At 49.9% G+C, this 24755-nt stretch overlaps 1 protein-coding gene across 19 annotated transcripts in view; it reads left to right on the plus strand.

Moving 5' to 3' along the window:
* Positions 1-1256: 1256 nt before the first annotated feature.
* Positions 1257-24755, plus strand: part of EIF4G3 (eukaryotic translation initiation factor 4 gamma 3) — an 88942-nt gene continuing 65443 nt past the window's right edge. For 11 of the 19 annotated variants that reach the window (XM_081954572.1, XM_081954588.1, XM_081954575.1 and 8 more), the window contains exons 1-2: positions 1258-2006; positions 23853-23928. In XM_081954572.1, coding sequence (XP_081810698.1) covers positions 1666-2006; positions 23853-23928 — 417 coding nt within the window. In that variant the 5' untranslated portion in view covers positions 1258-1665. Of the gene's footprint in view, positions 2007-20017; positions 20303-23852; positions 23929-24755 lie in introns of those variants that run through there. The other 8 variants (XM_081954587.1, XM_081954581.1, XM_081954579.1 and 5 more) reach the window with 4 other exon arrangements.

Below are 24755 nucleotides of genomic sequence, written 5' to 3' on the forward strand. Positions count from 1 at the left end.
TTAATCCAAGTTTTATTGCAATTTTTTTTCTTTTTTTCTAACATACATACTTTATGGACAGTGTTTACCAGGTCACATCATATTTATAATCACAAGTTTCATTGCATTCTCATCTTCCCACTTTTATCAATATTCATCTCTCTTATCTTTTCATCCTTTGTCTTTTATCTTCATCTTTATTCATCCTTTGTCTTCTCCCATCAATTCATTGAGTCTTACATATCATTGCTAAGCACCTTTTTTTTTGGGGGGGGGGTGTCTTCAGCTAATTACTGCTAATTCATCTTAACAAATGAAATCATTTATCACAATATCTTTGCTATTCCCACTTCGACGCTATTCTCTTAAACGTAATTCTTTTATCATTACTTAATTTTTACACGTAGTTAACATCACACTACACCCTGTATTTCTTCTTTCTTTTTAAAGTTTTTCCAGTTGTTTATTCTATTTCATTTCTTGTGTTCCCCTCTATGGAAATAAAATTAGAAAGACACACAAGGTGGAAGTGGGCTCCCCTGAATCACTCCAATGAGTTCATTCATTCATTCTCTCTCTCTCTCACACACACACATAGTTGAATCCTGCAGGCGCTCCCATGTGTCGAAGCGTGGGGGACGCGCGTGTACTGCTCCACATTCTCACGGTCTTCCATTAAACGTAGAAGTGGGCTCCGCTGAACCAGTCCAATGCACTCATTCATTCATTCGTTCGTTCGTTCACTCTCTCTCTCTCTCTCACACACACACACACACTTGAATCCTGCAGGAGCACCCATGTGTCGAAGCGTGGGGGACGCGCGTCTACTGCTTCACATTCTCACGGTCTTCCATTAAACGTGGAAGTGGGCTCCGCTGAACCAGTCCAATGCACTCATTCATTCATTCCTTCGTTCGTTCGTTCACTCTCTCTCTCTCTCTCTCTCTCTCACACACACACACACACACACACACTTGAATCCTTATGCAGGAGCACCCATGTGTCGAAGCGTGGGGGATGCGCGTGTACTGCTCCACATTCTCACGGTCTTGCATTAAACCTTAGCGGCGCGTATTGGAATCCTACCCGAAAGGGCGAGCGTTTCCGCCCCCCCCCCCTCCGCCCGCGAAGCCGCTCGGGCACGTCCGCCGAGCGTTATTCCGAGCTCGGCCGAACGCCGTCCCCGAGAACGAAACGGTTTCGCGCAGGCGCCGGCGGGCCCTGCCGAAAGTCGGCGCCGAACGTCTCCGGAGCTGCCCGAGCGTCCGAACGCCCGAGCGTCCGACGACGACGTCGCCGCCGCCGCCGCCGCCGTCCTGCCGGACTGCTGGAGGCGGCCGCCAGCGCCATGTTGGATATTCCGCTCTGTCCGTGAGGAGAATCCGCCGGCATCGCTCACCCGACCGCCGCTAGACGCCGCGGAACCGCTTCGCCCGGCCCACAGGAGCCGAGAGCCGCCGGCGGAGGCGGCCCCATGAGCGGCGGCGCGGCCTGACCGGCCCCCGCTCGCCCCGGCCTGAGGAGGAGAAGGAGGCGGGAGAGGAGGAGGAGGAGGAGGCCGGCCGCGTTGTCACGGAGACCGGCCGGGGGTGCTGGCCCGCCGGGCTGCCCCCGCCCCGCCGCTCCCCGCCCCCCGCCGCCGCCCCGCCGCCGCCGCCCCCGGCCTGGTGGTGGCTCCGCTTGGCCATGAGTTTACCGCAGAAGGCGGCCCTCAAGCCCGGCGCGGCGGCGGCGGCGGCAGCGGGGGGAGCGGCGGCGGCGGCGGGAACGGCGCCCTCCCCAGGGAGCGGCGTGGGAGCCGGGCCGGGCGGCCCCCCGCCGCCTATCCCTCCGGCGGCGGCGGTGGCAGCTGGAACAGCCCCTTCCCCGTCTCACCCGGCGGCGGCGGCCAGCGGGGCGCCTCCTGCCGCTGCTCCCGTTCCTCCGGCAGCCGTGGCAGTGGCCGGGACCCCTCCTGCTGCCGCTGCGGTGCCGCCGCCGCCTCACCCCGCCGGCATGAGGGCTCTGCAGGCCCCGCCGCCCCAACAGTATCCTTGGCCACCCGGTCCGGAGGATGGGGGGGGAAGGAAGGCAGGGGGAGGGGGAAGACTGAAAGTAGGAGAAGGAAGGAAGGAAGGATGGGGGGGGGGGAGACTGAAAGGAGAAGGGATAAGGGAGATCGAGGGGAAGGAGAAGGAAGGAAGGAAAAAAGACTGAAAGGAGAAGGGAGATGGAGGGGAAGGAGAAGGGAAGGAAGGGGGAAAAAGACTGAAATGAGAAGGAAGGGAAAGAGGAAGAAGGAAGGAAAAAAAGACTGAAATGAGAAGGAAGGGAAGGGGGAAAGGAAGGAGAAAAAGACTGAAAGTAGGAGAAGGGAGAAGGAAGATCGAGGAGAAAGAAAGGAGAAGGAAGGATGGAAGGAAGGAAAGGGCCCCCCGCGGGAGCCAGCCGTCTCCTTCCCGGCCAAGAAGGCCATGCAAAGCCGGCCGGCGCCAGGAAGCCGGCCGTGCAAGGCTGCTTGGGTGCAAGGTTGGTGCTTGAGCAGGAGGCTGGACTAAAAGACCTCCAAAGGTCCCTTCCAGTAGGATGGAAACTTCGGCTTCTCCGGAATGGGAGAAGTGACCCCAGCGGGCCAGAAGGGTATTGGCTTTCGCCTGGTTCTTTTCTTGCCTTTCCCTTTCTTTTTCCTGGAACGGATCTTTTCCCACACCCCGCCCGCTTTCTCTTTCGCTTTGAAGGGGGGTGGGTGGAGAGAGAGAGAGAGAGAAGCTGCAATTCTCGGAAGGGGAGAGAGAGAGAGAGAGAGGCTTGTCGGAGGAAAAGGATGTTTGGAGTGGTGGCGTATCCCCACCCTGGATTGGTACCAGAGGATCTGCAGGATTCGGTGACTGGAGGTGGTGGTGGTGGTTGGGTGGTGGTTTTATGCTGGATTCACAACCGGAAGTGGTGCCGGGGTGATGGTGGGAAAGAAATTGCACCTGATTTGTGTAGGATGATGCTCTTGTTTCCAGCTAACCCTGAAGGATGACCCTGCCTTGTTCCCATCGGTATTGCCTTTACCAAAGATCTCTTGGGTTGAATCTGACATCTGGTGACGAGATAGTCAACTTTTTAAAATTTACCGGATAGTAGGAACGCCTTGCTGGCAAATCCACCTTATTTTCTGAATTAGATAAGACGTGCTTTTGATACCTAGACCTATGAAATGTCTTTGGTGGGGGACACATTACGTTTAATACTTGATTGCTATACAACGGGAGGTGGAAAATGGCCAAATCTCACAAACTAAACGTGAAATAGGTCTCCAGCACTTCTTTAAGGGGAGGGTTGTTTCTGGTGAGAAGGTGAGGGCGCCGGAGGGGGGGGGTGTATCTGAAAAGCATCTTCCAAAATGGTCACCCTTAGGAGGGGGGAATCGTATTTTCTGCATTGGCTGCTTGGCTTAGGGGTTGATGAAGTTAGGATCTGTATGAAATGTGTGAGAGGAAAGGAAGGTATGGAGTTGGGAATAGCGTGTTTGAAATCGTGGTCTGTTGTATGAAAGTGTGGGGTGCAGTGGGGAGGGAAAGGAAAGGATTGTGTTTTAGTTTTGGGGATGTCCTGTGAATTTAGATTGGTGCCTGAGGATGATTGCCAGAAGTCCTGGTTTTTTTGGGTGTTTTTTTTTTTTTTGCTTTGTCAGCCCGGTTACTGTAGAATTCATAACAAAATAGTCTTTCTCTTGGTTGTATATGGCCCACTAATGGCAGTGAGTTACTTGAATGCAACATTTCCTTTTAGGCCTTTTTTGTGGTTTTTCTACTTCTGAGTTAAGGTAGGCACGACAGACCTTCTTAAAGTCTCCAGCTCTGTTTTCCTGCTTGGATGAAATTCAACTGAGGACAATATGCTTCCCTTGGATTACATTCATCAAACAGTCTTTGGTTTAGTACAGATTGAACTTGTATCTTTTAATTTCTCCAGAATCTTTTTTTTTTCTCTCCAAAAGGACTGTGTATAGCTTGGCACCCATTTTAAGCAGGGCTGCCATAAATAAAATTAGTTTAGGGTAGCTTGCAATGAATGACAGTTGGCACGTAGGGCTGTGGATTTTTTTATTTTCATTTTGCTGGAGTTTCTCTGTTGAACTCTCTTCTTGGATTTTATGAAAATGCGTTTTAAAGCTGGAAGGAAATACTTTTTATTGCTCCAGGATTTAGTTGGACTGCGGGGTAGAAAGTGACTTCACAGTATTGTGTATTTTTGTAATAAGGATTAAATGTACACTTTCCAGCATCAGTGAATGTATGGTAAGTGTGGCTTGGAAAGATGATAAACACTCACACACGGGCATTGTAGGAAACGGGCAGTGTTAGTATGTGATGGCGAAAATCAGGAGTTCAATAGTACCTTTTCTGACTAATGTATTTTACCAAAAGGCATAAGCTTTTGTGAGCTTCATCAGATGAAGATACTTGTAATTGATAAGGTTCTGTCTCATGAATAATCCGCAAGACCAATCTGTCTCCCCCTCCTTTTCTGTCTCTCCCCAATTTAAATTCTTCATCAGTCTAGCTACCCTAGGCTCCTATCAAGTGAAGCACCACTGACAAAGAACATTGCCCTATTAATAAAACGCATTTTATATTTGTTTGCTTGATTTCAGCTGCCCATCTCAGCAAATCTGGGTGGCTCACATGTTATATTTATTTATTTAATTTCATTCATTCACTCATTTGTTTGTTCACATATATATATATATATATATATATATATATATATATATATATATATATATATATATATATATATATATATATATATATATATATATATATATATATATATATATATATATATATATATATATATATACGAGATGGGAAGCTATAGAAACCATATATATCACCTCAGCAAATGACTCTGGGCAGCTTAAGAGTTGTTGGAAAAGGTGCTTCCAGGCGCCTTTTGATTTTTACCCTTGCTTAGCATAGGTTTTGTAGTTCCGTGGTGTTTTTCTTGCATACGTCGTCACAAGGAGTAACTGGGTTTGTAGAAGCACAGCAAAGTCTCTCCCCTGTTAAAAAAAATCTCCTTTAGCTCAGTTAAGAACAAGAAGCCTGGAATTGCTGCTAAAAAACACAAGCACAGCTTTGTAACCTAAATTTTATTTCTGCAATTGCCTTTGGATATGAGGGGTGAATCTGATAAAGGAGCCAGGGGTCAACAGAGAAGAAAAAAAGCAGAGTTTGAACTTTGCCGCACTAACCTGTATTAAAGGTGCTGCTGCTTTGCACTGCAGTGAATGCAATTGAGGCTTCCTCCTTGTCCGCAGTGAAACCTCTGGACTGGTCAAGCGGACTCTTGTGTCAAGGCAAGGCCTAGCTAAGGGTGTGGAGACCCTTAGTGTGGAGACCAGCGTTGTGACAGTTGATTGAACACGCCCCATTTCTGAATTCCACTTATCAGTTTCCAGCCAACTTTCTAAACCAATTCATTTGCAAAGGTTCCTGTTGTACGACAGGCTTCACTGAATCAGGCAGTTAATACGTTGCGTGAAGAACTCAACCCAGTTAGCAGTGGGGATATACTGGGCGAGGGCTGGGGTGTCGTGAGTTGATTCCCTGTGGCCATTGAGAGAGAGAGAGAGTTGTACTCAATGGAGACAGGAGATTGATATCCCTCTTCTGGAGCAGAGTACTTGAGTGACCCTACAAAAATGCCCTTCTCTAGTCCATCTCCATTTTGTGCTTTCCAGGTGCTTTCCGTGGCCAAGGGAAGACAGGAAGAAGGACAGGAAACAGCGGGGTGATGGCGGCGGCTGGGAAACGGAGGGTGGATAAGCTTCTCCCCGGTGTGGTTTGCTGTGGCACACATTCAGAGATTAAAGGCGCTTTCTGTTTTTGGGCAGCTGGAAGGGCCAGCAAAGATGTCTGCTCCTCACTTGGCTGGTGCAGTCATATGCTGCTGGCACCCAGTGGTCAGTGTTTAGCAGAGTGTTGCGGCCTACCCAGATGCCCGGATTGCAGGTTTCGTTTCTGCGTTTTCAGGAGAGGAAGCTGTGCGAAGCTGGTTTGAAACTCGGGGGCTTTCCGCTTTCTGGTACGGTTAATAACATTGGGAATGTGATATGTTGCAGGCGCAGGCCAATCCTCTCCCTTTCTACAAACTGCGGCAGAGCCGTCCTTCAGAAGCTTCTGAGGATGCTTCCCTCCACCGCAATGATGGTGGGTACAGCTGATCTGGCTTTTTTTTTTTTGAATGAAAACGTATACAACAGCGGTGGGGGGGGGGGGAGAAATGCGGGGACAGACAGCCAGGATGCGAAAGCAAGAAAAACGGAAGAGAACGAACGCAGCCAAGAGCCAAGCCTTCCCAGAAGGAGAAAACGTGAGCTGCTGCGGGAGCGAACGGGCTGTGTGTGAGACAGGTGAACTCCGAAAGCTGTTTTGGGTGCTGAAGGGCTGCTTGTGACGCCGGTGGCTGCCTTGTCGGATTGCTGACACCGGCAGGATAAACAGGCAGTTTTGGAAAATGGCCAGTAGTGCGTTTTTTTAGTGGCGGATGCTGGACTGCCTCCCTCAGTCTTTATTGAGTTACGCTAGTTATGGGTTTATTTTCATGCCACAGGGATCATGGCTTATAACCCTTTTGTGATGAATGAGTCGTACGCTGGAGCTGCTATCTTTTCACCTGGTCCTAGGAAGGAAACTCACTTGCTGGCTGCCTGGTTAGGATGACTTTCGCCAGGAACAAAAGCAGAAGGGAGGCTTCTCCATACCCATCAACTACTCTTGAAATCTTTTGTTCAGGATGCAGCAACAAGGACGGTTGTGTGAAGGAGAGCCCATCTCCCCTTGCAGACACCGAGGCAGCCACATTAGCGGATGGTTCCTTTCTGTTCCCAAAGTTTCATGTTATTTATGTAGTTGAAAACAATTTGGCCCCAAATGAGTTGCTGACGCCTTGCTCCAAGGAGGTCTGAGATTGTGGGCAACCAGCAACCGGGCCTCCGTGGTGGCATCTGTGTAATGGCCTTTCCCAGGAAGTCCACCTTGCAAAGACACTCTCTTACTCTTTACTGATGACCGTTGGGATCTTGTCTTAGATATTTTACATCTTTCATTCACTTGATAAAATTTCCTAATGAAGAAAACCATCACCTTTTGTTAAATAAATAAAACAATTCTTGCTTGAGGAATTTTTGAGAGTATCCAGTTTGGACTGAAATTGAACAGTTCGACTTGCGATGTTTTCGCGTTTTGTTTTGCTTTCTTTTTTCTTTTGAACTAATCATTAAATATGCCGCCTGGTCAGTTGCGTGAAATGAATGAAAGTGCTTTAGCTTCTCAGGATCCAGGCTGGGCCCGCTGGATTGTGGGGGACAGCCATTTGGAACTTACGCTGGTTTCTCTTTAATCGTGGGGTCCTTCGCAATGAATGTGGGTCAACTTTGAACTGTCACTAAAGGAGCTGTTGTAAGTCGAGGACTACCTGTATTGCTGGTGATTTTGCTGGAAAGTTTGCCACACACACACACACACACACAGACCAATGATAGCTAAAGTAATATTGTTGTGTGTGTTTTTTTTTTCAGAAGCAAAATGCCATGTTTTTTTAATTCTTTCGTGGATCTCTCTGGACAGTGGTGAGGAGGCATATCATGAAGAAGTTCTTTGCAATAACTTGGTGCGGTTTAATGAGGTAGGAGGAAACTGGTTAGTTGCTAGTTGCATGGATGGTTTAGGTTAGTAGAAAGTGAAGTAGAGGTGCACCGGTGCTGCTTGATGGAAGAATCCTCTTGTTGCACATCAGCCAGCATATTGTTCAAAGGGACTTTGAGTGACAATCCAACTACACTCCGCTTAGAGTCCCGCTGCATGCAAAGCCACCTTAATCTCAGCAAGAGGAGCCTCTTCCAGTGTATTGTAGACTTAATGGAGCCATTCACTCTGCTTTTTAACAATGAATTTGATACACGTGCAATTTTGCAGGAGTTCTGAACCACCTGGCTGCAGCCAGTGTTTGCATAGCAACATATCCACAACAGACACAGTTTTCCATTGATAGGTGTGGTATGTATAATATCTTCCTCCTTCGGTTGTAAGTGAGAAGCAACTTCTTTTAATTTCAAGTCAGTGTTTCCTGAGACAGTCCTTTATCTGTTTGCACTAATACTGTGGAGCTGCTGCGCTGTGTTGGCTGCACTTTTAAAGTTTCTGGGCTTTGTCCAGTTAGTTTGTTTGTTTGTGTGTGTGTGTGTGTGTGTGTGTGTGTTGCTCTTTTTAAATTCTCAGGTTATGCTCTTCTTCGACTAACATTCATGGTTTTTTTAAATTTCCAATTTAATTTTGCAGAATTAGCTTTTGTTGACCTTTATTCCTTGATGTCAAACCACATAATGACTTACCTAGGTTTTATTTTCAATAGTTTAAGAACCGAACCAGAAAGGAAAATTAGACTTTCAGGAATGTAATCCAACACGTATATTTATTTACAGTAGGGATTGTTGTTGTTGTTTTGGAAAGGGGGGGGGGCGTTCCTTACAGTGAGTGACATTCTGTGAAATCGCTTTTCAACGACTAGAGAATTTTAAGTGCATTAATACGATTGCAGGAAACTAGTTTTGAAAGGGGGCATAAATATTGATAGTAGTATGAGAATGGGCTTCCGCGAGAGAACCTTTTGCATTTTCCTTGAATAATTCCTTTTGGGACACAAAGGAGAGTCGGTAAGCGGAGGAAAGGACATCCATTGCTGGCTGTTTAGTCTCCCATGGTCGGTGGAAGCAGAACGGTTGAATGACGCTTAATTGTCAGGCTGAGTCTTACTATATTTTTTGGAGTATAAGACGCACCAAGATTTTTTAAAAAAGTTTTTGCACTCTGCAGACCCCTCAAAAACAGCCCATTTTTTGTGAAAACAGATTTTTTTTGTCAAAAAAAGGCCATGCATAGCCTTTAGGAGGCTTGTAGAGTGCTCCTGGGGGGGGGGTCAAAAACAAGCTAAAAATGGCCCATTTTTCACGCATTTTTGCCCTCCCTGGCCCCCAGGACCACTCTGGAAGCCTCCTAAAGGCTATGCCCAGCCATTTTTGCAAAGGGGGCGGGGTTTCGGGAGGCCAAAAATGCTGTATTTGGTGTATAAGACGCACCCAGGTTTTCCTGTACACCGCTTGGAGAGTCCAAGCAATGGGTTAATTCAGTCTGCTTGCCCTTAGGACTGAGGAACTATTTTTCCTTAAGCCACACCTCCTCCTGGTGTGCTCAATCCCCCAGAATTCTTCCTCAGTCAGCCCGTTTGGACGTATTTAGTTAGAGCTCTGAGCTAAATTGATCTTTTTTTTTTGGCTTGGACTCTCTAATTGCGTTTAAAGTTTTTTCTCTAATATTCCCCAACCTCGTGAGACGTTTCTCTCTTCAATTCTGCGACTTTCTTCAATAGAATCTGCACTTGAAGGCCAGGAGGTAAGCTACAAGGTGGTGGGGGGTGCCCCTCAGCCGATCCTCTTGGGACGGCTTCGGAGGCCTGCCGCTTGTCGTTTAAAACGGCGCGGCTGCAGCGGCGAGGTTCCTAAGTCCCCAGGCCCCTCGTTTGTTATTTTCGTCGAAGTTTTTTCGCTCCCCGGCCTGCTAGAGGACCTCTGCCGCAGGGAGGAGTGGGCGATCGTCGCCATTGCGAGGCGCGTTCGCCCCTCGCTCTCCCTTAGCCCCACGCTGTTGCGGCGGCCATTTTTAGGCGCGAAAATAGCGCGCCCAGCCATGGCCGCCATTTTGCATCAGCCTCGTTGTCAGGAGGCCGCTGGAGGTGGCAGGGCCTAGCAAGGGTTTCTCGGGCTAGGATCGCCACCTTCGCCATTTGTCTATTTTTGCGAGCGGCGCTGGTTCCTGTGCCATTCCAACGGTCATCATACCGGCTCAGGGAGGAGGCCTAAGTAAGCGCAGGCCTGAAGATTTTTTCTATAGTCATTCTCCTCCCTGCTTCTCCTGCGGAGCCTTGCACCTCGGTGCAGGCCCCAATCCTACCCCTGGGCCTCCGACTGGTGTGAAACATGGGATGATTTCATAGTATTGATTCGATTAATTGTATATATGGCAATTTTAACGATCATTTCGTTTTGTTTCCCATTACAGCACCCAGTCTATATCTATCCTTCTGCCTTATCATAGCCTTGCTCCATCTTGTGTGGTCATTGACTATGGACCTGCCCAGTCCTCCCGATTCCCAAGACGCTAGGCCGAGCCTCTCGCAGGCCCCTAGCAAGGGTTCCTCCTCTTCGGGGAGTGGGGGTGCGGGCAAGAGTGGTGGGGGTAGCTCTGGGAAACAGCGTTCCAGAACCCCTTCGGTAGCTGAGGCCAAGGATGCTGAAAGGCGCCAGCGGGCCCTTGACAAGCAATTCGAGAAGGCCAGACGCCAGGCAGACAGGGTGCAGTCCCTTTCAGGAGCCCCTCCCTCCCGGGAAGATCTCCAGTCGGTCCTCGCCGAGGAGGTGGAATCCCAGGACCTATCCCCTAATAGGTCATTTGCAGAGCCGGCTTCCCCGGTCCCTTCTTGGGCCTGTGAACAGGTTCCTCCCCCTGGGGATGCTAGCATAGACGATATGCAGGGTGAGGCTTCACCCCCCCTAGAAGAGGGCTTGGATCCCGATTCTGACTCTGAGGAGTTATCGCCCCGCATGCAGGAGCTAATGGCCCGCGCCATTGCCAAGGGCATCACGGAGGCCATGAAATTTAAAAGCCCTACCGCAGCGGCCCCTAGGGGTCCCAAGCCCGATCAGGCAGCTCCGCCCCCAAGCAAGCGTGCTCGCCATCCTTCCCTGGAATCCTCGGTGGTCAGCGAGGCCTCTGCCATTGAGGACCCTGACCCGGAGGTGCTAGGCCTCTCGGACGACGAGGACCTTCCCCCCGAAGCGCCCGCCTTTGCGGGTCTCTTCAAGCCCAGCCTTTTTAAATCGGTCCTTCACAAGGTCAAGGCTGCCACCAGGGTGGGGATCAAGCCCAAGCCGACCGCGCCGGCGGATGATGCCCCTCCGGCTAATCCCAATGCGGTCATGTTTGATGTGCCAGCGCCCCAGCAAGAGCTGGTTCCGGTCCCGGGGCTGTTCCTCGACTTAATCCAGCGCCAGTGGGCTCAGCCAGCCACGCAATCCTCTCCCAGTGGGGTAGATAGGAAGCTTTATACTATGGAGCCAGTGTTGGAGGACCTTCTGGCCCTTCCCACTGTCGACCCGCCCATCGCTGCGCTCACTTCCAACTCCTCGCTACCGGCCGACCTCCTGGAAGGCCTTAAGGCGGAGGACAAGAAGGCGGAAAAGGCGTGCCACAAGACCCATCTGGCGGCTGCCTGGGCCATCAGGGCCTCTTCTTCCGCTTCCTTTTTTAATAGGGCTTCTGTGATCTGGCTGCGCGAGCTCCTAAACAAGCTCCCGGCGGGAGACATCCGTCTCCACCAGGACGTGTCAAAAATAATCGCGGCCTCCCAGTATGCCGCTGACGCGTCCCTCAATGCCACCAAATTTGCCTCCAGGGCCCTCGGTTCTAACATAACTTCCCGTCGACTGATCTGGCTCCGACATTGGCAAGCGGACCAGAAAAACAAATGGAAACTGGCTTCCGCCCCCTTTAAGGGGTCCAAATTGTTTGGCGAGTCCCTGGATCCTCTCCTCATTGAGTCCAAGGACAAGAGGAAGATCCTACCTTCTCTAAATAAAAAGCAGGAACGTAAGGCCGCTCCCTACTCTAGGAGGCAGTCCTTTCGTGCCTCCGAGCCTTCCACCTCTGCCTCTTCCTTCTCTCCCTCTAATAGGTCCTTCGGCCAGCAGGGCGACAGGTCCCAAGACAGAGCGCCCTTTCGGGACAGAGGCAGGCAGCAGTTCGGCTTCCGCAAGTATAACCGCGGTGGGGCCTCCAACAGGCCGTTCCGTAAGTCAAAGTGACTGCCAGGGCTTGGCGCCCATCGGGGGTCGCCTCCAGCTGTTCGCCTCCCATTGGGCCCAGAACACCGAGGATGCTTGGGTTCTGCAGACAGTCAGGGAAGGCCTCTCCCTGGAATTCCTGTCCCTTCCCCCTCGGACCTTCATCCGGTGCCCTGTCCCGTCCTGCCCCCAAAAGAGGCAGCGTATGGACCAGGAAGTCCGTCATCTCCTGGACATCAGGGCCGTGGAACCAGTTCCCCAAGGCGAAGAGGGGAAGGGGTTTTACTCCATCCTCTTCCTGGTACCAAAGAACTCGGGGGGGTGGAGAGCCATCTTGGACCTCAAGAACCTCAACAGGCATATCGCCTACCGGAGGTTCAAGATGCAGTCTCTGCAGTCCATTCTGGCGGGGATTCGACAGGGAGATCTTCTCACATCTATAGATCTCAAAGAGGCATACCTCCACATCCCCATCCGTCCTCAGCACAGGAAGTTCCTGCGCTTCTATTATGCGGGTCGCCACTTCCAGTACAAAGCTCTTCCATTCGGCCTCTCGTCCGCTCCTCGGACGTTTACCAAAGTGCTGGCGGTAGTGGCGGCTCAGCTAAGACGCAGGCCCATAAGGCTCCAGTGCTACCTGGACGACATCCTGATCCAGTCGTCGTCCAGGCAGCAGGCCCTTCGGGATCTCCAAACCACTATGAGATCCCTCAGAAATCACGGCTTCACTCTAAACATAGAGAAGAGCCATCTCACTCCAACCAACAGACTTGTACACCTGGGGGCGGTGATAGATACCAACTTGTGCAGGGTTTTCCTTTCCCGAGACAGGTTGACCGGTCTAAGGTCCATGACCCACAAGGTGTTGAGCTTGAGGCAGGCTCCAGTGGTCCTTCTGTCGCAGCTGCTGGGAAAAATGATCTCCTGCATTTCCATCGTGCCGTGGGCCCGCCTGCATTCCAGGTCTCTTCAGTGGCTGCTGCTGCCGCACCAGAGGGCATCCAGGAGCAACTCTACCAGGCCGATTCGAGTTCCCCCGGACGTGAAGAGGTCTCTCCGCTGGTGGGTGTCTCCGGCCATCCTCAAGGGCCACCTATTCAAGGAACCCGAGAGGTTGATCATCACCACAGACGCCAGCCTCTCCGGCTGGGGAGCCCACATGGGGTCCCTGGTTGTTCAAGGCAAGTGGTCCCAAGTGGAATCCAGCTACAGCATCAACCTGCTGGAACTGAGAGCTGCTCGCCTGGCCCTGCGACATTTCAGCCGGCCCATCCATCGTCAACATGTGCTTCTGATGACGGACAATGTGGCCACCAAGGCCCACATCAACCGTCAGGGCGGCACCAGATCCAGAGCACTGATGAGAGAGGCGGAGTCCCTGGGACGCTGGGCGGAGCGCCATCTGGAATCCCTTCGCTCCGACCATATCTCCGGAGTGGACAACACACAGGCCGACTGGCTGAGCAGGACGACCATAGATCCTGCGGAGTGGAAACTGGACCCTCGCCTGTTCCACCAGATGTCCGACAGATTCGGGACTCCGGCCGTAGACCTGTTTGCGTCAAGGGACAACAAGCAGCTCGACCGCTTCTACTCCCGGTTCTTCACCCCGGGGGCGGAGGGGACAGACGCACTGCGTTGCAAGTGGCCCCGCGAGCTACTGTATGCCTTCCCTCCCCTGCCTCTCCTTCCTCAATTCATCTCCAAAGTCATCGCAGAGGGAGCAGAGGTCCTTCTCGTGGCCCCGCATTGGCCCCGCAGGTCGTGGTTTGCCGACCTTGTCCACCTGTCGGTGTCTCCTCCGTGGCGCATTCCTCCGGACCAGATCTCCCTCAGCCAGGGGGCCGTGATTCACCCAGAGCCCCAGTGGCTCCAGTTGGCCGTCTGGCACTTGAGGGGGACCAACTAAAAGACCAAGGCCTGTCGGAGGAGGTAGTGAACACCATTCAGGCGGCTAGACGCCCTTCAACCACTAGGATTTATGATGCGTCCTGGGCCGCCTTCGCCAAGTGGTGTGAGGAGCTGCTCATCGAGCCGAAGACCGCGCCTGTTCCCAGAGTGCTTGACTTCCTTCAAGCGGGACTCAACAAGGGCCTGGCCCCGAACACCCTTCGACGCCAAGTGGCGGCTTTGTCTACTGTCTGGTCGGGCGACCACCTTTTGCCTCTCAGCAAAATCCCGAAGGTGCGTCTTTTCCTCAAGGGCGCTTCTAACCTTCGCCCTCCCACCGTTCATCGCTATCCTACTTGGCAGCTGTCCGTGGTCCTGCGGGCCCTCTCTGGCCCTCCATTCGAGCCTTTACGCACTACTTCTCTTCGATTCCTGACGCTGAAGACGGCCTTCTTGATTGCCATCACGTCAGCTCGCCGGATTTCGGAGCTGGCGGCTCTCTCTGTTCGCCAGGATCTGTGCGTCATCCACCCTGACAGGGTCATTTTGAGGCTGGACCCGACCTTTACCCCCAAAGTAAACTCATGGTTCCATAGAGCGCAAGACATTGTGTTGCCAAATTTTTGTCCTCATCCGTCGCATCCCAGAGAGCGATCCTGGCACAATCTTGATGTCAGGAGGGCCCTGAAGGTCTACATCGCTCGTACTGCGGAATTCAGGAAATCAGAGGCTCTTTTCCTCTCCTTCCAGCCCGGTTCCCTAGGGAAGAAGGTCACTTCCTCCACAATTGGCAGGTGGCTTCGCGCTTGCATTGCGACTGCCTATGAAAGTCAATCCAAAGCCGTTCCGCGCGGCATCACTGCACACTCCACACGAAGTGCTGCTACTTCAGCGGCCTGGGCCACCCAGGCCTCGATCCTGGACATCTGCAGGGCCGCTACGTGGTCCTCTCCTTCTCCATTTGTGCGACACTATAAACTGGACATTTTCGCCTCGGCTGAGGCGTCTTTCGGCAGGCGTGTGCTCCAGGCGGTTGTGTCAGAGACCGAATCCCGGGAGCCTTCTTCTGCCCACCCAGATGGACAATAACTTTGGTATGTCCCATTGCTTGGACTCTCCAAGCGGTGTACAGGAAAATGACCATTGGCTTACCTGAAGGGTCCTTTTCTGTACACCGCGGGAGAGTCCAACCCACCCTGGCTCTCAAGGCCGGGATTCGGGTTCCTCGTGTCAACAGTACATCATCTTGGACGCTTCGCTCCGTCCGCACGAACTGACTCCTTCAAAGAATTCTGGGGGATTGAGCACACCAGGAGGAGGTGTGGCTTAAGGAAAAATAGTTCCTCAGTCCTAAGGGCAAGCAGACTGAATTAACCCATTGCTTGGACTCTCCCGCGGTGTACAGAAAAGGACCCTTCAGGTAAGCCAATGGTCATTTTCACCCTCTTTTTTGAGGGGAAAAGGTGCGTCTTATACTCCGAAAAATACGGTAATTATCAGTCAGAGAAAAAGCTGGAGTAAAAGTGGTCCAAGGTGTAAAGAAAGATTCGTTAGCCAGAGTGATGGGTTGGGTTTCTGGCCAGCCATCTCTGGCACATTGTGGCTGAGACGCTGCCTTCCTCACATTTCCCGGTGGTACCCGAGCAGGGCACGTTCCTTTCAGATGGACAATGGCCGTGTTTCTGGCTCTGGGGTGGGCAGTGTGTGGCTTCTGCAGAGGTCTTTTCCTGCCTCGCCACTTGGCAGCCAAGGAGACATCCCCTAAAGAGCCACCAGTTGGTCCTTCCTCCCCCCCCACCCTCCCCTCGGTTCCTTTTGGCTCTGCTCCGCCATTCAGAACGCTGGCAGTGGCCGGAGAAACAAAGAGGCTCTTTCAGCCCCAGGCTTTTGTTAATGCTTCCAGCTTCTCTTCCCGGTTCCTAGTCCAATTGTTCCTCCTCAAGCAGTCCCAGGGGCTCTTGGGAAGCAACGTTCCCTGGCTGGAGGGGAAGTCCTGCCCCCATCATCAGGGAAGAGTGGAAAGGCCCTGGCTTGAAGTGACCTGTTGGGAAAGGTTTGCTGGCTGGCATCCCATCAGGAGCTCCAGCAGCCTCCTTTATCTTGGGCAATTTAGCTTGCTCCCTCCAGAGCTATTTGCAGTGATGCCTAGGCAACACTGAGAATAGAATAGAATATAATAAGAGTATAGAATATAGAATAGAATACAGAATGACTAGAATAGAATAACAGAAGAGAAGACAGGAGAGAAGAGAGAGTAGAATAGAATTAGAATAGAATAGAATATATAATAGAATACAGAATGAATAGAATAGAATAACAAGAGAATAAGACAGAAGAGAAGAGAGAGTAGAATAGAATTAGAATAGAATAGAATATAGAATAGAATACAGAATGAATAGAATAGAATAACAGAATAGAATAAGACAGAAGAGAAGAGAGAGTAGAATAGAATTAGAATAGAATATAGACTAATACAGAATGAATAGAATAGAATAACAAGAGAAGAGAACAGTAGAGTAAGTAGAATAGAATATAGAATAGAATGAATTCAGAATGTAGGATAGAATAAGAGAAGTGAAGAAAACAGTAGAGTAGGATAGAATTAGAATAGAATAGAATAGAAAGTAGAATAGAATAGAATTAGATCAGAAAGAGTAAAATAGAATTAGATCAGAAAGAGTAAAATAGAATTAGAATAGAATAGAATAAGGAACAGAATTGAATAGAATTCTTTATTGGCCAAGTATGATTGACACACAAGGAATTTGTCTTTGGTGCATAGGCTCTCAGTGTACATAAAGAAAAATAAAATAGAATACATTCATCAAGATTCATAAGACGCAACACTCAGTGACAGTCATAGGTTACTAATAAGCAATCAAATCATACTAGGAAACAAATAAAACAATATACATTTTAAAGTTTGTTTTTTTCTATCCCAGTCAACGGTTCCCATCACCTCCCACTTGTCATAGCTGGGGGATGATGGGAATTGTATTCCAGTACATTTCGAAGATGCTGGATTCAACCGGACTAGTCCTTCACGGAGCTCACGTTAGCGTGGAGGCTATTTCCCTCTGAATTGAAGGAGGCACGTCGCTTTGGTGGGTCACCTCCTGGCGAAGCTGTCCTGGAACGGTGTATGGATGGAAGTTGTCAACCGCTGGCCTTCGGAGAGTCCTGGATTGTGCTGCGGGCTAGGTTACTTTCCTATGGAGTATTTGCACTGCGTATCGATGTGAGCAGCGAAGGGATGCTGTGGCTCAGTGGCTAAGATGCTGAGCTTGTCGATCAGAAGGTCAGCAGTTCAGCGGTTCGAATCACTAGCGCCGCGTAACGGAGTGAGCTCCCGTTCCTTGTCCCAGCTTCTGTCAAACTAGCAGTCCGAAAGCACGTTAAAAAATGCAAGTGGAAAAATAGGAACCACCTTTGGTGGGAAGTTAACAGCGTTCCGTGCGCCTTCGGCGTTGAGTCATGCCGGCCACATGATCACAGAGAATGTCTTCGGGCAGCGTTGGCTCTTTGGCTTTGAAACGGAGTTGAGCGCCGCCCCCTAGAGTTGGGAACGACTAGCACATATGTGCGAGGGGAACCTTGACCTATCGATGTGAGCAGCTTACCTTTTAAAATTCTTCCTTGTTTTCTGAGTTTCTAGTGTGCTCAACAAGGGTGCAAGACGATGTGAGAGTAAACCCGACGGCCTCGTCCATCTGTTGACTTCCTACCATTACGGTTCTCGTTACTGTCCCACCCTTTTTCCTGGAGGGGCCTAGAGCATTTTACAAAAGAAGGCTTCCAAGCTCTCCAATGAACGATTCCCCAGAAAGTCAACAGTCCTTAAAGCGATAAATCAACAGCAGGGAACCCAATCAATAAGCCAATCGGAATGCAACTCAGCCTGGCCGGGTATTTCAGTGCTGTCCCAAGGGGCAGAGCAACGCTCTTTGGCAGGTGCTGCCGTCTCCAAGCTCTGGGCCGCATGCCTTGTCTGAGGCTGAGCAGGACAGGGACGGAAACATTCCTAAGGGGGCAGCTGTTGAGATCGTGGCCCTCACCCTGGCATCTTCCAAAGCAAAGCCAGCCCTCTCAAGAGGTGACGGGCTCCTCTGCGGCGCGGACCTCCGGCCTGCTCCGTCCACGGATGCCCACATGCCACTAAAGCATCGAAGTGTGTGGGCTATGGGACTGTTAAGCATAGCGTGGACCAAGGGCTGAGCACAGCTCCCATTGGTGGGCTGAACAGTTTTTCTCTTTTTTTTTAAAAAAAAAAAGAGTTCCCGGCAATCCTCAGCTTATAACCGCAATGGAGTCCCCGGTTTTTGTTGCTAAGCGAAACATTCGGGAAGTGGGTTTTGCCTGATTTGGCGGCCTTTCTCGCCACAGTTGTTCAGCGAATTGCTACCGTTGTTAAGTGAGTCACACACTGGGCGTTTAGCGAATCTGGCTTCCCCGTTGACGTTGCTGCTTTAGAAGGTCGTCAAAAGAGAATCGCCTGACCCCGGGACTCTGCGACCATCCTAGACATGAGTCAATTGTCAAGCGTCTGAATCTTGTTCGTGTGACCCTTGGGAGGCTTCAGTGGTTGTACGTGTGAAAAACGGTGCTAAGTCACTTTTTTTCAGTGCTGTCGCAACTTTGAACGGTCACTAAACGGTTGTAAGTTGAGGACTACCTGTGTGTTGTTTGGTGGAACTAAATCACTATCAACAGCATTCTTAATCGAGTGCCTTTCCTTTCATTTCTCCCTTCCTATCCATTTTCCTTCCCTTCCTTTTTCCCTTCCTATCCTTTTTCCTTCCCTTCCCTTTCTCCTTTCCTTCCTTTTTCCTTTCCTTTTCCTTCCTTCCTTTCCTTTCCTTTTCTTTCCTTTTTTTAACTTTAGAGAGCTTCTTTATGTATTCCCTCACAGTTATTTATTAAATTTACTCATACAATGTAATTAGCTAAAAACAATTCAGCTCCCCCTGGCTTTTAGAAATGGATCCTGAGTGGGTTTTTTTTTTAATTATGCCAGGGGACAAGGTTTTTTCCTGGCATCAAGGATGACAGCACATGCTATCCTGATCCTTCCTCCCAATTTTGAAGGTCTGTTGTGGCCTGCCAGCAGAGCTGGTAGCAGACTCAGACAGTGAGGAGGTTGGGGAGGAACATGGGCCAGTCCTGGAGTCTGGGCAAGGCTCTGATGAGGGCTCTGTGTCGGAGGCAGAGAGGGGGCCAGGGCCGTCGGACAGTTATCAGCTGCCTTCAGAGTCAGACATCAGTGAGGCAGAAGAACAGCTGGAGCCTGTTCCCATTGTGTGCATGAGCAGAGTTGCCAGACGAAGGGAACAGCTAAAGAACAGGGGTCGACTTGGGAGTAAGGCCACAGGTGGACGGTGAATGGCCCCTCCCAGATGACATAAAAGAGGAGCGAAAGGGGAGTGGAGTTTGCAGGAGACCATTAGTTCACTTCATTGGTTCCTGACTCTCCGAGACTCCTGGCCAAGTTGTGCAGAGATCGGCCTGGCAGCTCTCCAAGCCTGATAAGATGAGTGTCTGTAAATCCTCCCTTGAAAGACTTTGCTGGGTGAGAATGAGCAGAATTCACAGTCAATGAATAAAAGGGTTTTTTGTCGGGAGAAGGAGTTTGCTTCAGGCTCTTGGAAAGCCTCGGTCAGACCACGGTCCCCTTGGTGGAAGTAAATTAATATCCCTGGGGACGGGCTTTGTCGGATAGATGTTGCTCTTACGTGATGGATGAGGAAGCCACACGACAAATGGCAGGATGGTTTCTCCTGGGGGGGGGTGTGACAATTCAGGGAACACGGGTAGTCCTCGACTTACGACAGTTCACTTAGTGACCGTTTGAAGTGACAACAGCACTGAAAAAAGTGACTCACATTCGGGCGCTTGACCGCTGACTTGCATTTATGACGGTTGCGGGGTCCCCAGATCATGGCGTTCCTCTTTTACAACCACCTTGACAAGCCAAGTCCAGATTTCATCGCACAGGCGGGATTATTCATTTAACAAGTGCCGCAATTCACAAACTCAACTGCGCAAAAGGTCTCACTTAGCAACATAAATTTGGAGCTCTATTATTGTGGTCGTAAGCTGACGACCGCCTGTTCTTTATACTCTTTATTCTCTTTATAAAAAAGAGGAGGGGGAAAGTCACTTTTGTTTACCTTGTGTTTCCCCCCCTCCCAACTCACGAACCTTACATATTAATATCATATGTCTGCATTTCAAAGTGCAGAGCACACGTGTTTTGCTGTGTCACCGGCCTCTTTTTCCAGTGCTGTGACATGTCACATGATGGACTTTTTATTTTTAAGACATATGCCTGTTTGCTAGCTCAGGTTTCCGTTCAGAAGTCGGAACTGCAGTTTAGCCAAGGGCTGGTTGCGGCTCATAATGGGGTTTTCTAAATCAGCTGGACGTCCCGTGGCATTGTTTGGGGGAAACAAACCCCACATTGATCGGGGAAAGCGTACGAGCTGAGGCCGAGATTCCGGGTTCTACAGGAAGTGGGTTTTTCGACGCAGACAACCCAATTCTCTGCGAGGCGATGTGTGTTAGGTGAGTTTTTCAAAGCTTTTGCTGTCTCTCTCTCTCCACCCCACCCCACCCCACCTGCGTTTACATTTTAAATACGAAACGTGTGTTTATTTAATGCCTATCGAAAACCTGCAGGGTTTTTTTTTTTAAGGCTACAAATTGGAGGAACAAAAGAGTGATTCTCTTGCTTTGCTTGCTGGGTGGTATTGCGTGCCCCAAATTGCGACATTGCTCTCCTTGTGTCAATAACAGCTGTCCCTGCGTTGAACCTGGGAAGGCTGTCAGTAAACAATGATAAAAGGGCTGGAAATCTGAGCAAATTGCATTGGCTGAACAAGGTGACGTTTTAAACTCTCCCTGGGGTGGCCCTTGCAAATCTTCTGAGTCTTCCTCTCTGGATCTTGTGGTTGTTAGTTGTGAAGTCTTGTCTGACCCGTCATAACCCCATGGACAACGTTCCTCCAGGCCTTCCTGTCCTCTACCACCCTCCGGAGTCCATTTAAGCTCATGCCTGCTGCTTCGGTGACTCCATCCAGCCACCTCCTTCTCTGCCGTCCCCTTCTTCTTTTGCCCTCCATCGTTCCCAGCATGAGGCTCTTCTCCAGGGAGTCCTCCCTCCTTCTCATCAGGTGGCCAAAGGATTTGAGTTTCCTCTTCAGGATCTGGCCTTCTAAACAGCATTCAGGGTTGATCTCCTCTAGGACTGACCGGTTGGATGGCCTTGTAGTCCAAGGGGCTCGCAGGAGTCTTCTTCTCCAGCACCAAAGTTCAAAGGCCTCCATTCTTTGGTGCTCAGCTTTTCTTATGGTCCACCTTTCACATCTGGGAAAACCACAGCCTTGACTAGAGGCAGTTTTGTTGGCAGGGGGATATCTCTGCTTTTTAGGATGCTGTCTAGATTTGCCACGGCTTCCCTCCCCAGGAGCAAGCCTCTTTAAATTTCTTGCCTGCAGTCCCCATCTGTGATGGTCTTGGAGCCCAGGAAAATAAAATCAATCCCTACCTCCATTTCTTCCCCATCTATTTGCCAGGAATTGAGAGCGCCAGATGCCATGATCTTCGTTTTCAGATCTTGGAAACCTAGTTTATTAATTCCAAGTTGGCCTGTGGAGGTGCCACCACAAAGAAGGGCTTGTAGATGGGCGCGATTCGCATGGAATCATTTAGGAAGCATTTATGTACAGGTGGTCCTCAGCGACCACAATAGAGCCCCAAATTTATGTTGCGAGGTGAGAAATTCCTTAAGTGAGTTTTGTCTGTCCCATTTTACGACTTTTCTTTGCCAAGCGAATTGCCGCAGCTGTTAAATTAATCCCACGGTGGTTCAGCGTATCTGGCGTTTCCCCGTGGACTTTTCTTGTCAGAAGGTCGCAAATGGGGATCACGTGACCCCCCCCCGGGACGCTGCGACCGTCATAAATGTGAGTCAGTTGTCAAGCATCCGAATGTAAATCACGTGAGTTATGGCTGTGACAGCCATGACTTGGAAAAATGGTCGTAAGTCACTGTTTTCCAATGGCGTCACTTCGGACGATCAGTAAGCAAAGCCCAGGACTACCTGTATTCTGTAGTTTTGGAAAGCTAAGAATTTCAATCTCCGTAACTTAAGGAGATGTGGGGAAAGAGAATACCAGGTTTGTTAATTTTGTGGCGTCCCTGGCCATCTATTCTTCTGAGGCAGAGCAGTTGCAGGTAGCTGTGTCTTCCGTTTGGTGTCTATTATGAGCCTTGGTGGCGCAGTGGTTAGAGTGCAGTACTGCAGGCTCCTCCTGCTGACTGCTGGCTGCCTGCAATTTGGCAGTTCAAATCTCACCAGGCTCAAGATTGACTCAGCCTTCCACCCTTCCGAGGTGGGTAAAATGAGGACCCAGATTGTTGGGGGCAAGAGGCTGACTCTGTAAACCAATTAGAGAGTGCTGTAAAAGCAACTGTAAAGTGGTATATAAGTCTAACCTACCTTCCTTCGTTCCTTCCTTCCTTCCTTCCTTCCTTCCTTCCTTCCTTCCTTCCTTCCTTCCTTCCTTCCTTCCTTCCTTCCTTCCTTCCTAATGGTTAGAATACAATATTGCAGGCTAACTTTATCTACAGCCAACAGTTAGATCCTGATCGGGCTTCAGGTTGACTCAGCCTTCCATCCTTCCGAGGTTGGTAAAATGAGAACCCAAATTGTTGGGGGGCAAGAGGCTGACTCTATAAACAGCTTAGAGAGGGCTGTAAAAGCAACTGTGAAGTGGTATATAAGTTTAAATACCCTTCCTTCCTTCCTTCCTTCCTTCCTTCCTTCCTTCCTTCCTTCCTTCCTTCCTTCCTTCCTTCCTTCCTTCCTTCCTTCCTTCCTTCCTTCCCAATGGTTAGAATACAATATTGCAGGCTAACTCTGTCTACAGCCAGCAGTTAGATCCTGATTGGGCTCAAGGTTGACTCAGCCTTCCGTCCTTCTGAGATTGGTAAAATGAGGACCCAAATTGTTGGGGGGGGCAAGAGGCTGACTCTACAAACGGCTTAGAGAAGGCTGTAAAAGCAATTCTGAAGCGGTGTATAAGTCTTAAGTGCTAGTGCTATTATGCTTTTAGCTTTGAGGCGTCTCCCAAGTCCATAAGCTGAAAGGACAACTTTTGATATTTGGATAACAAACCTTGGCGCGTTTGAAAAAGATTGAATCCCTCACGTCATGTTTTCGCCTGGCTCATCGGCTGCTTACCCAGAGACCGATCAAAGCGTTCTGTGTATTGCTGGGTAGCCTCTTGTGTCATTCCCAAGAATGTGGGGGGGGAAAGCCTGTAGATTCTCCTCTGAAGCCCTGGTTAGTGATTCTCAGGCATCTTTTAAAACGAGATCAGCATCTTAACAAGCGGCAAAGAAAGTTCCCTATAATCTGGTCGCCGATGATTTCCTGGGGGTATTTTTCTACGGCTTTGAAAAGAATCCTCCAGTCCTGCACTTACCTGCAGTTCAGAGGGCCTACTCTGGATTGTAACAGCACTTTTAACAGTTTATCTGGGGCAGCAGATTTAAACGGCACGTTGGTCAGCTTATTAAATTAATTCTAGTTCCCAGAACTGTGAGGAGCAACAAAAGGACAGTTAGTGAGGGGGGAAACCACCAGCGAGGAAATGCACGCTCCATTTCTGTGCCAGGCGACTGGAAGGGACTTCACGAATACCCTGTTTCCCTGAAAGTAAGACCTCCCCAATCAGACTTTTGAGCGCATGCAACGCAGCAGCAGCCATGAGGTGGCCGTGCTCGCTGTCTCCTGCACCTCAAAAATAATAAGACCTCCCCCTTATTTCGGGGGTGGGTGGTCAAAAGAAAATAAGACACTGTCTTATTTTTGGGGAAACGCGGTAAATGTTAGTTTTCATCTTCCCGCCTGTTGTGACTTTCTTGTTATCCCATTATGCAGGAACTCTTGTTGCAAACCTTGTTCTGGCTCCTGTGTGGATGTCACAGTTTGTGGTATCGGCTTCTCCTTATTTAAGAGGCCGAAGTCGTTCGTAGAAAACATACTTATCCTTCAATGTTCTGGTGGGTTTTTTTCTCCCCTTTTCTTCCTTAACTTGTTGTTTTGCAGAATCCCCCGGGGTCCTGTGCAACAGCCCCTGGAGGATCGGATCTTCACTCCCACCGTCTCGGCTGTGTACAGCACGGTAAGGAGACCACGCAAGCAGCTTTTTTGCCCACAGCATTTTGGGGGAGAGTGAGGGGGGGAATGCTCTGATGAGTGAGAGGAGCCTCGCCTACAGAGAATGAGCAGGTGATAGCTTCAGTAACAGGCCTCCTCCCGCACGATTCCCTTCACGTAAAATTCCAAATCAGAAGATATTTGTTTGTAAACATTTGCAAAGCGATAACAATGACAGGAGGTTAAGTCAAAATTTGGACTCCCTGTCAGGGGATGAAGTGATTTGAAACCCTCTCTTCATCCGGCTCTCTAGACCCTCCAACTTTTGGAGAGCGATGCCTGGTTCAGATGACCTCTTTCAGCTCTCCCTTGTGTCAGGGGGAGGTCCTGCAGAACTGGATTCCTTGGGATCGAATAGGAATCAGCTGTGCAAAAGTGTCAGAGATTTCGTAGCATGACTATAATTATGAAATAAACCCAGGAGCAAAACACACCACACAGAGCCTTTAGGCAATTAATAGGGGTTTATATACAAATATATATACAGACATATACATGGTAGATAAATCCCTTACCACCCAGCTACGGACACAAGAAGAGAAAAGAGATACATGACAAGAGAGAGAAACGCCCTCTAATGGCCACCTATATACAGACACCTCTTAAAATGGTAAACGACATGTGTGGACCCCACCAGAGTCTTAAACTGGTGATACCTGTATTGCTGAATCATCCTCATTGCATCATTTTACAGATTACAACCTTACATCAGATGGCAGCTATTAAATCCTCATTACCTGACAAAAAGATACGGTCTTTGGCGGGGGGGGGGGGGTGTCAGTCCAGGTTTGA

This window comes from Natrix helvetica (assembly GCF_964273705.1).
Source record: "Natrix helvetica genome assembly, chromosome: 5".
NCBI lineage: Eukaryota > Metazoa > Chordata > Lepidosauria > Squamata > Natricidae > Natrix > Natrix helvetica.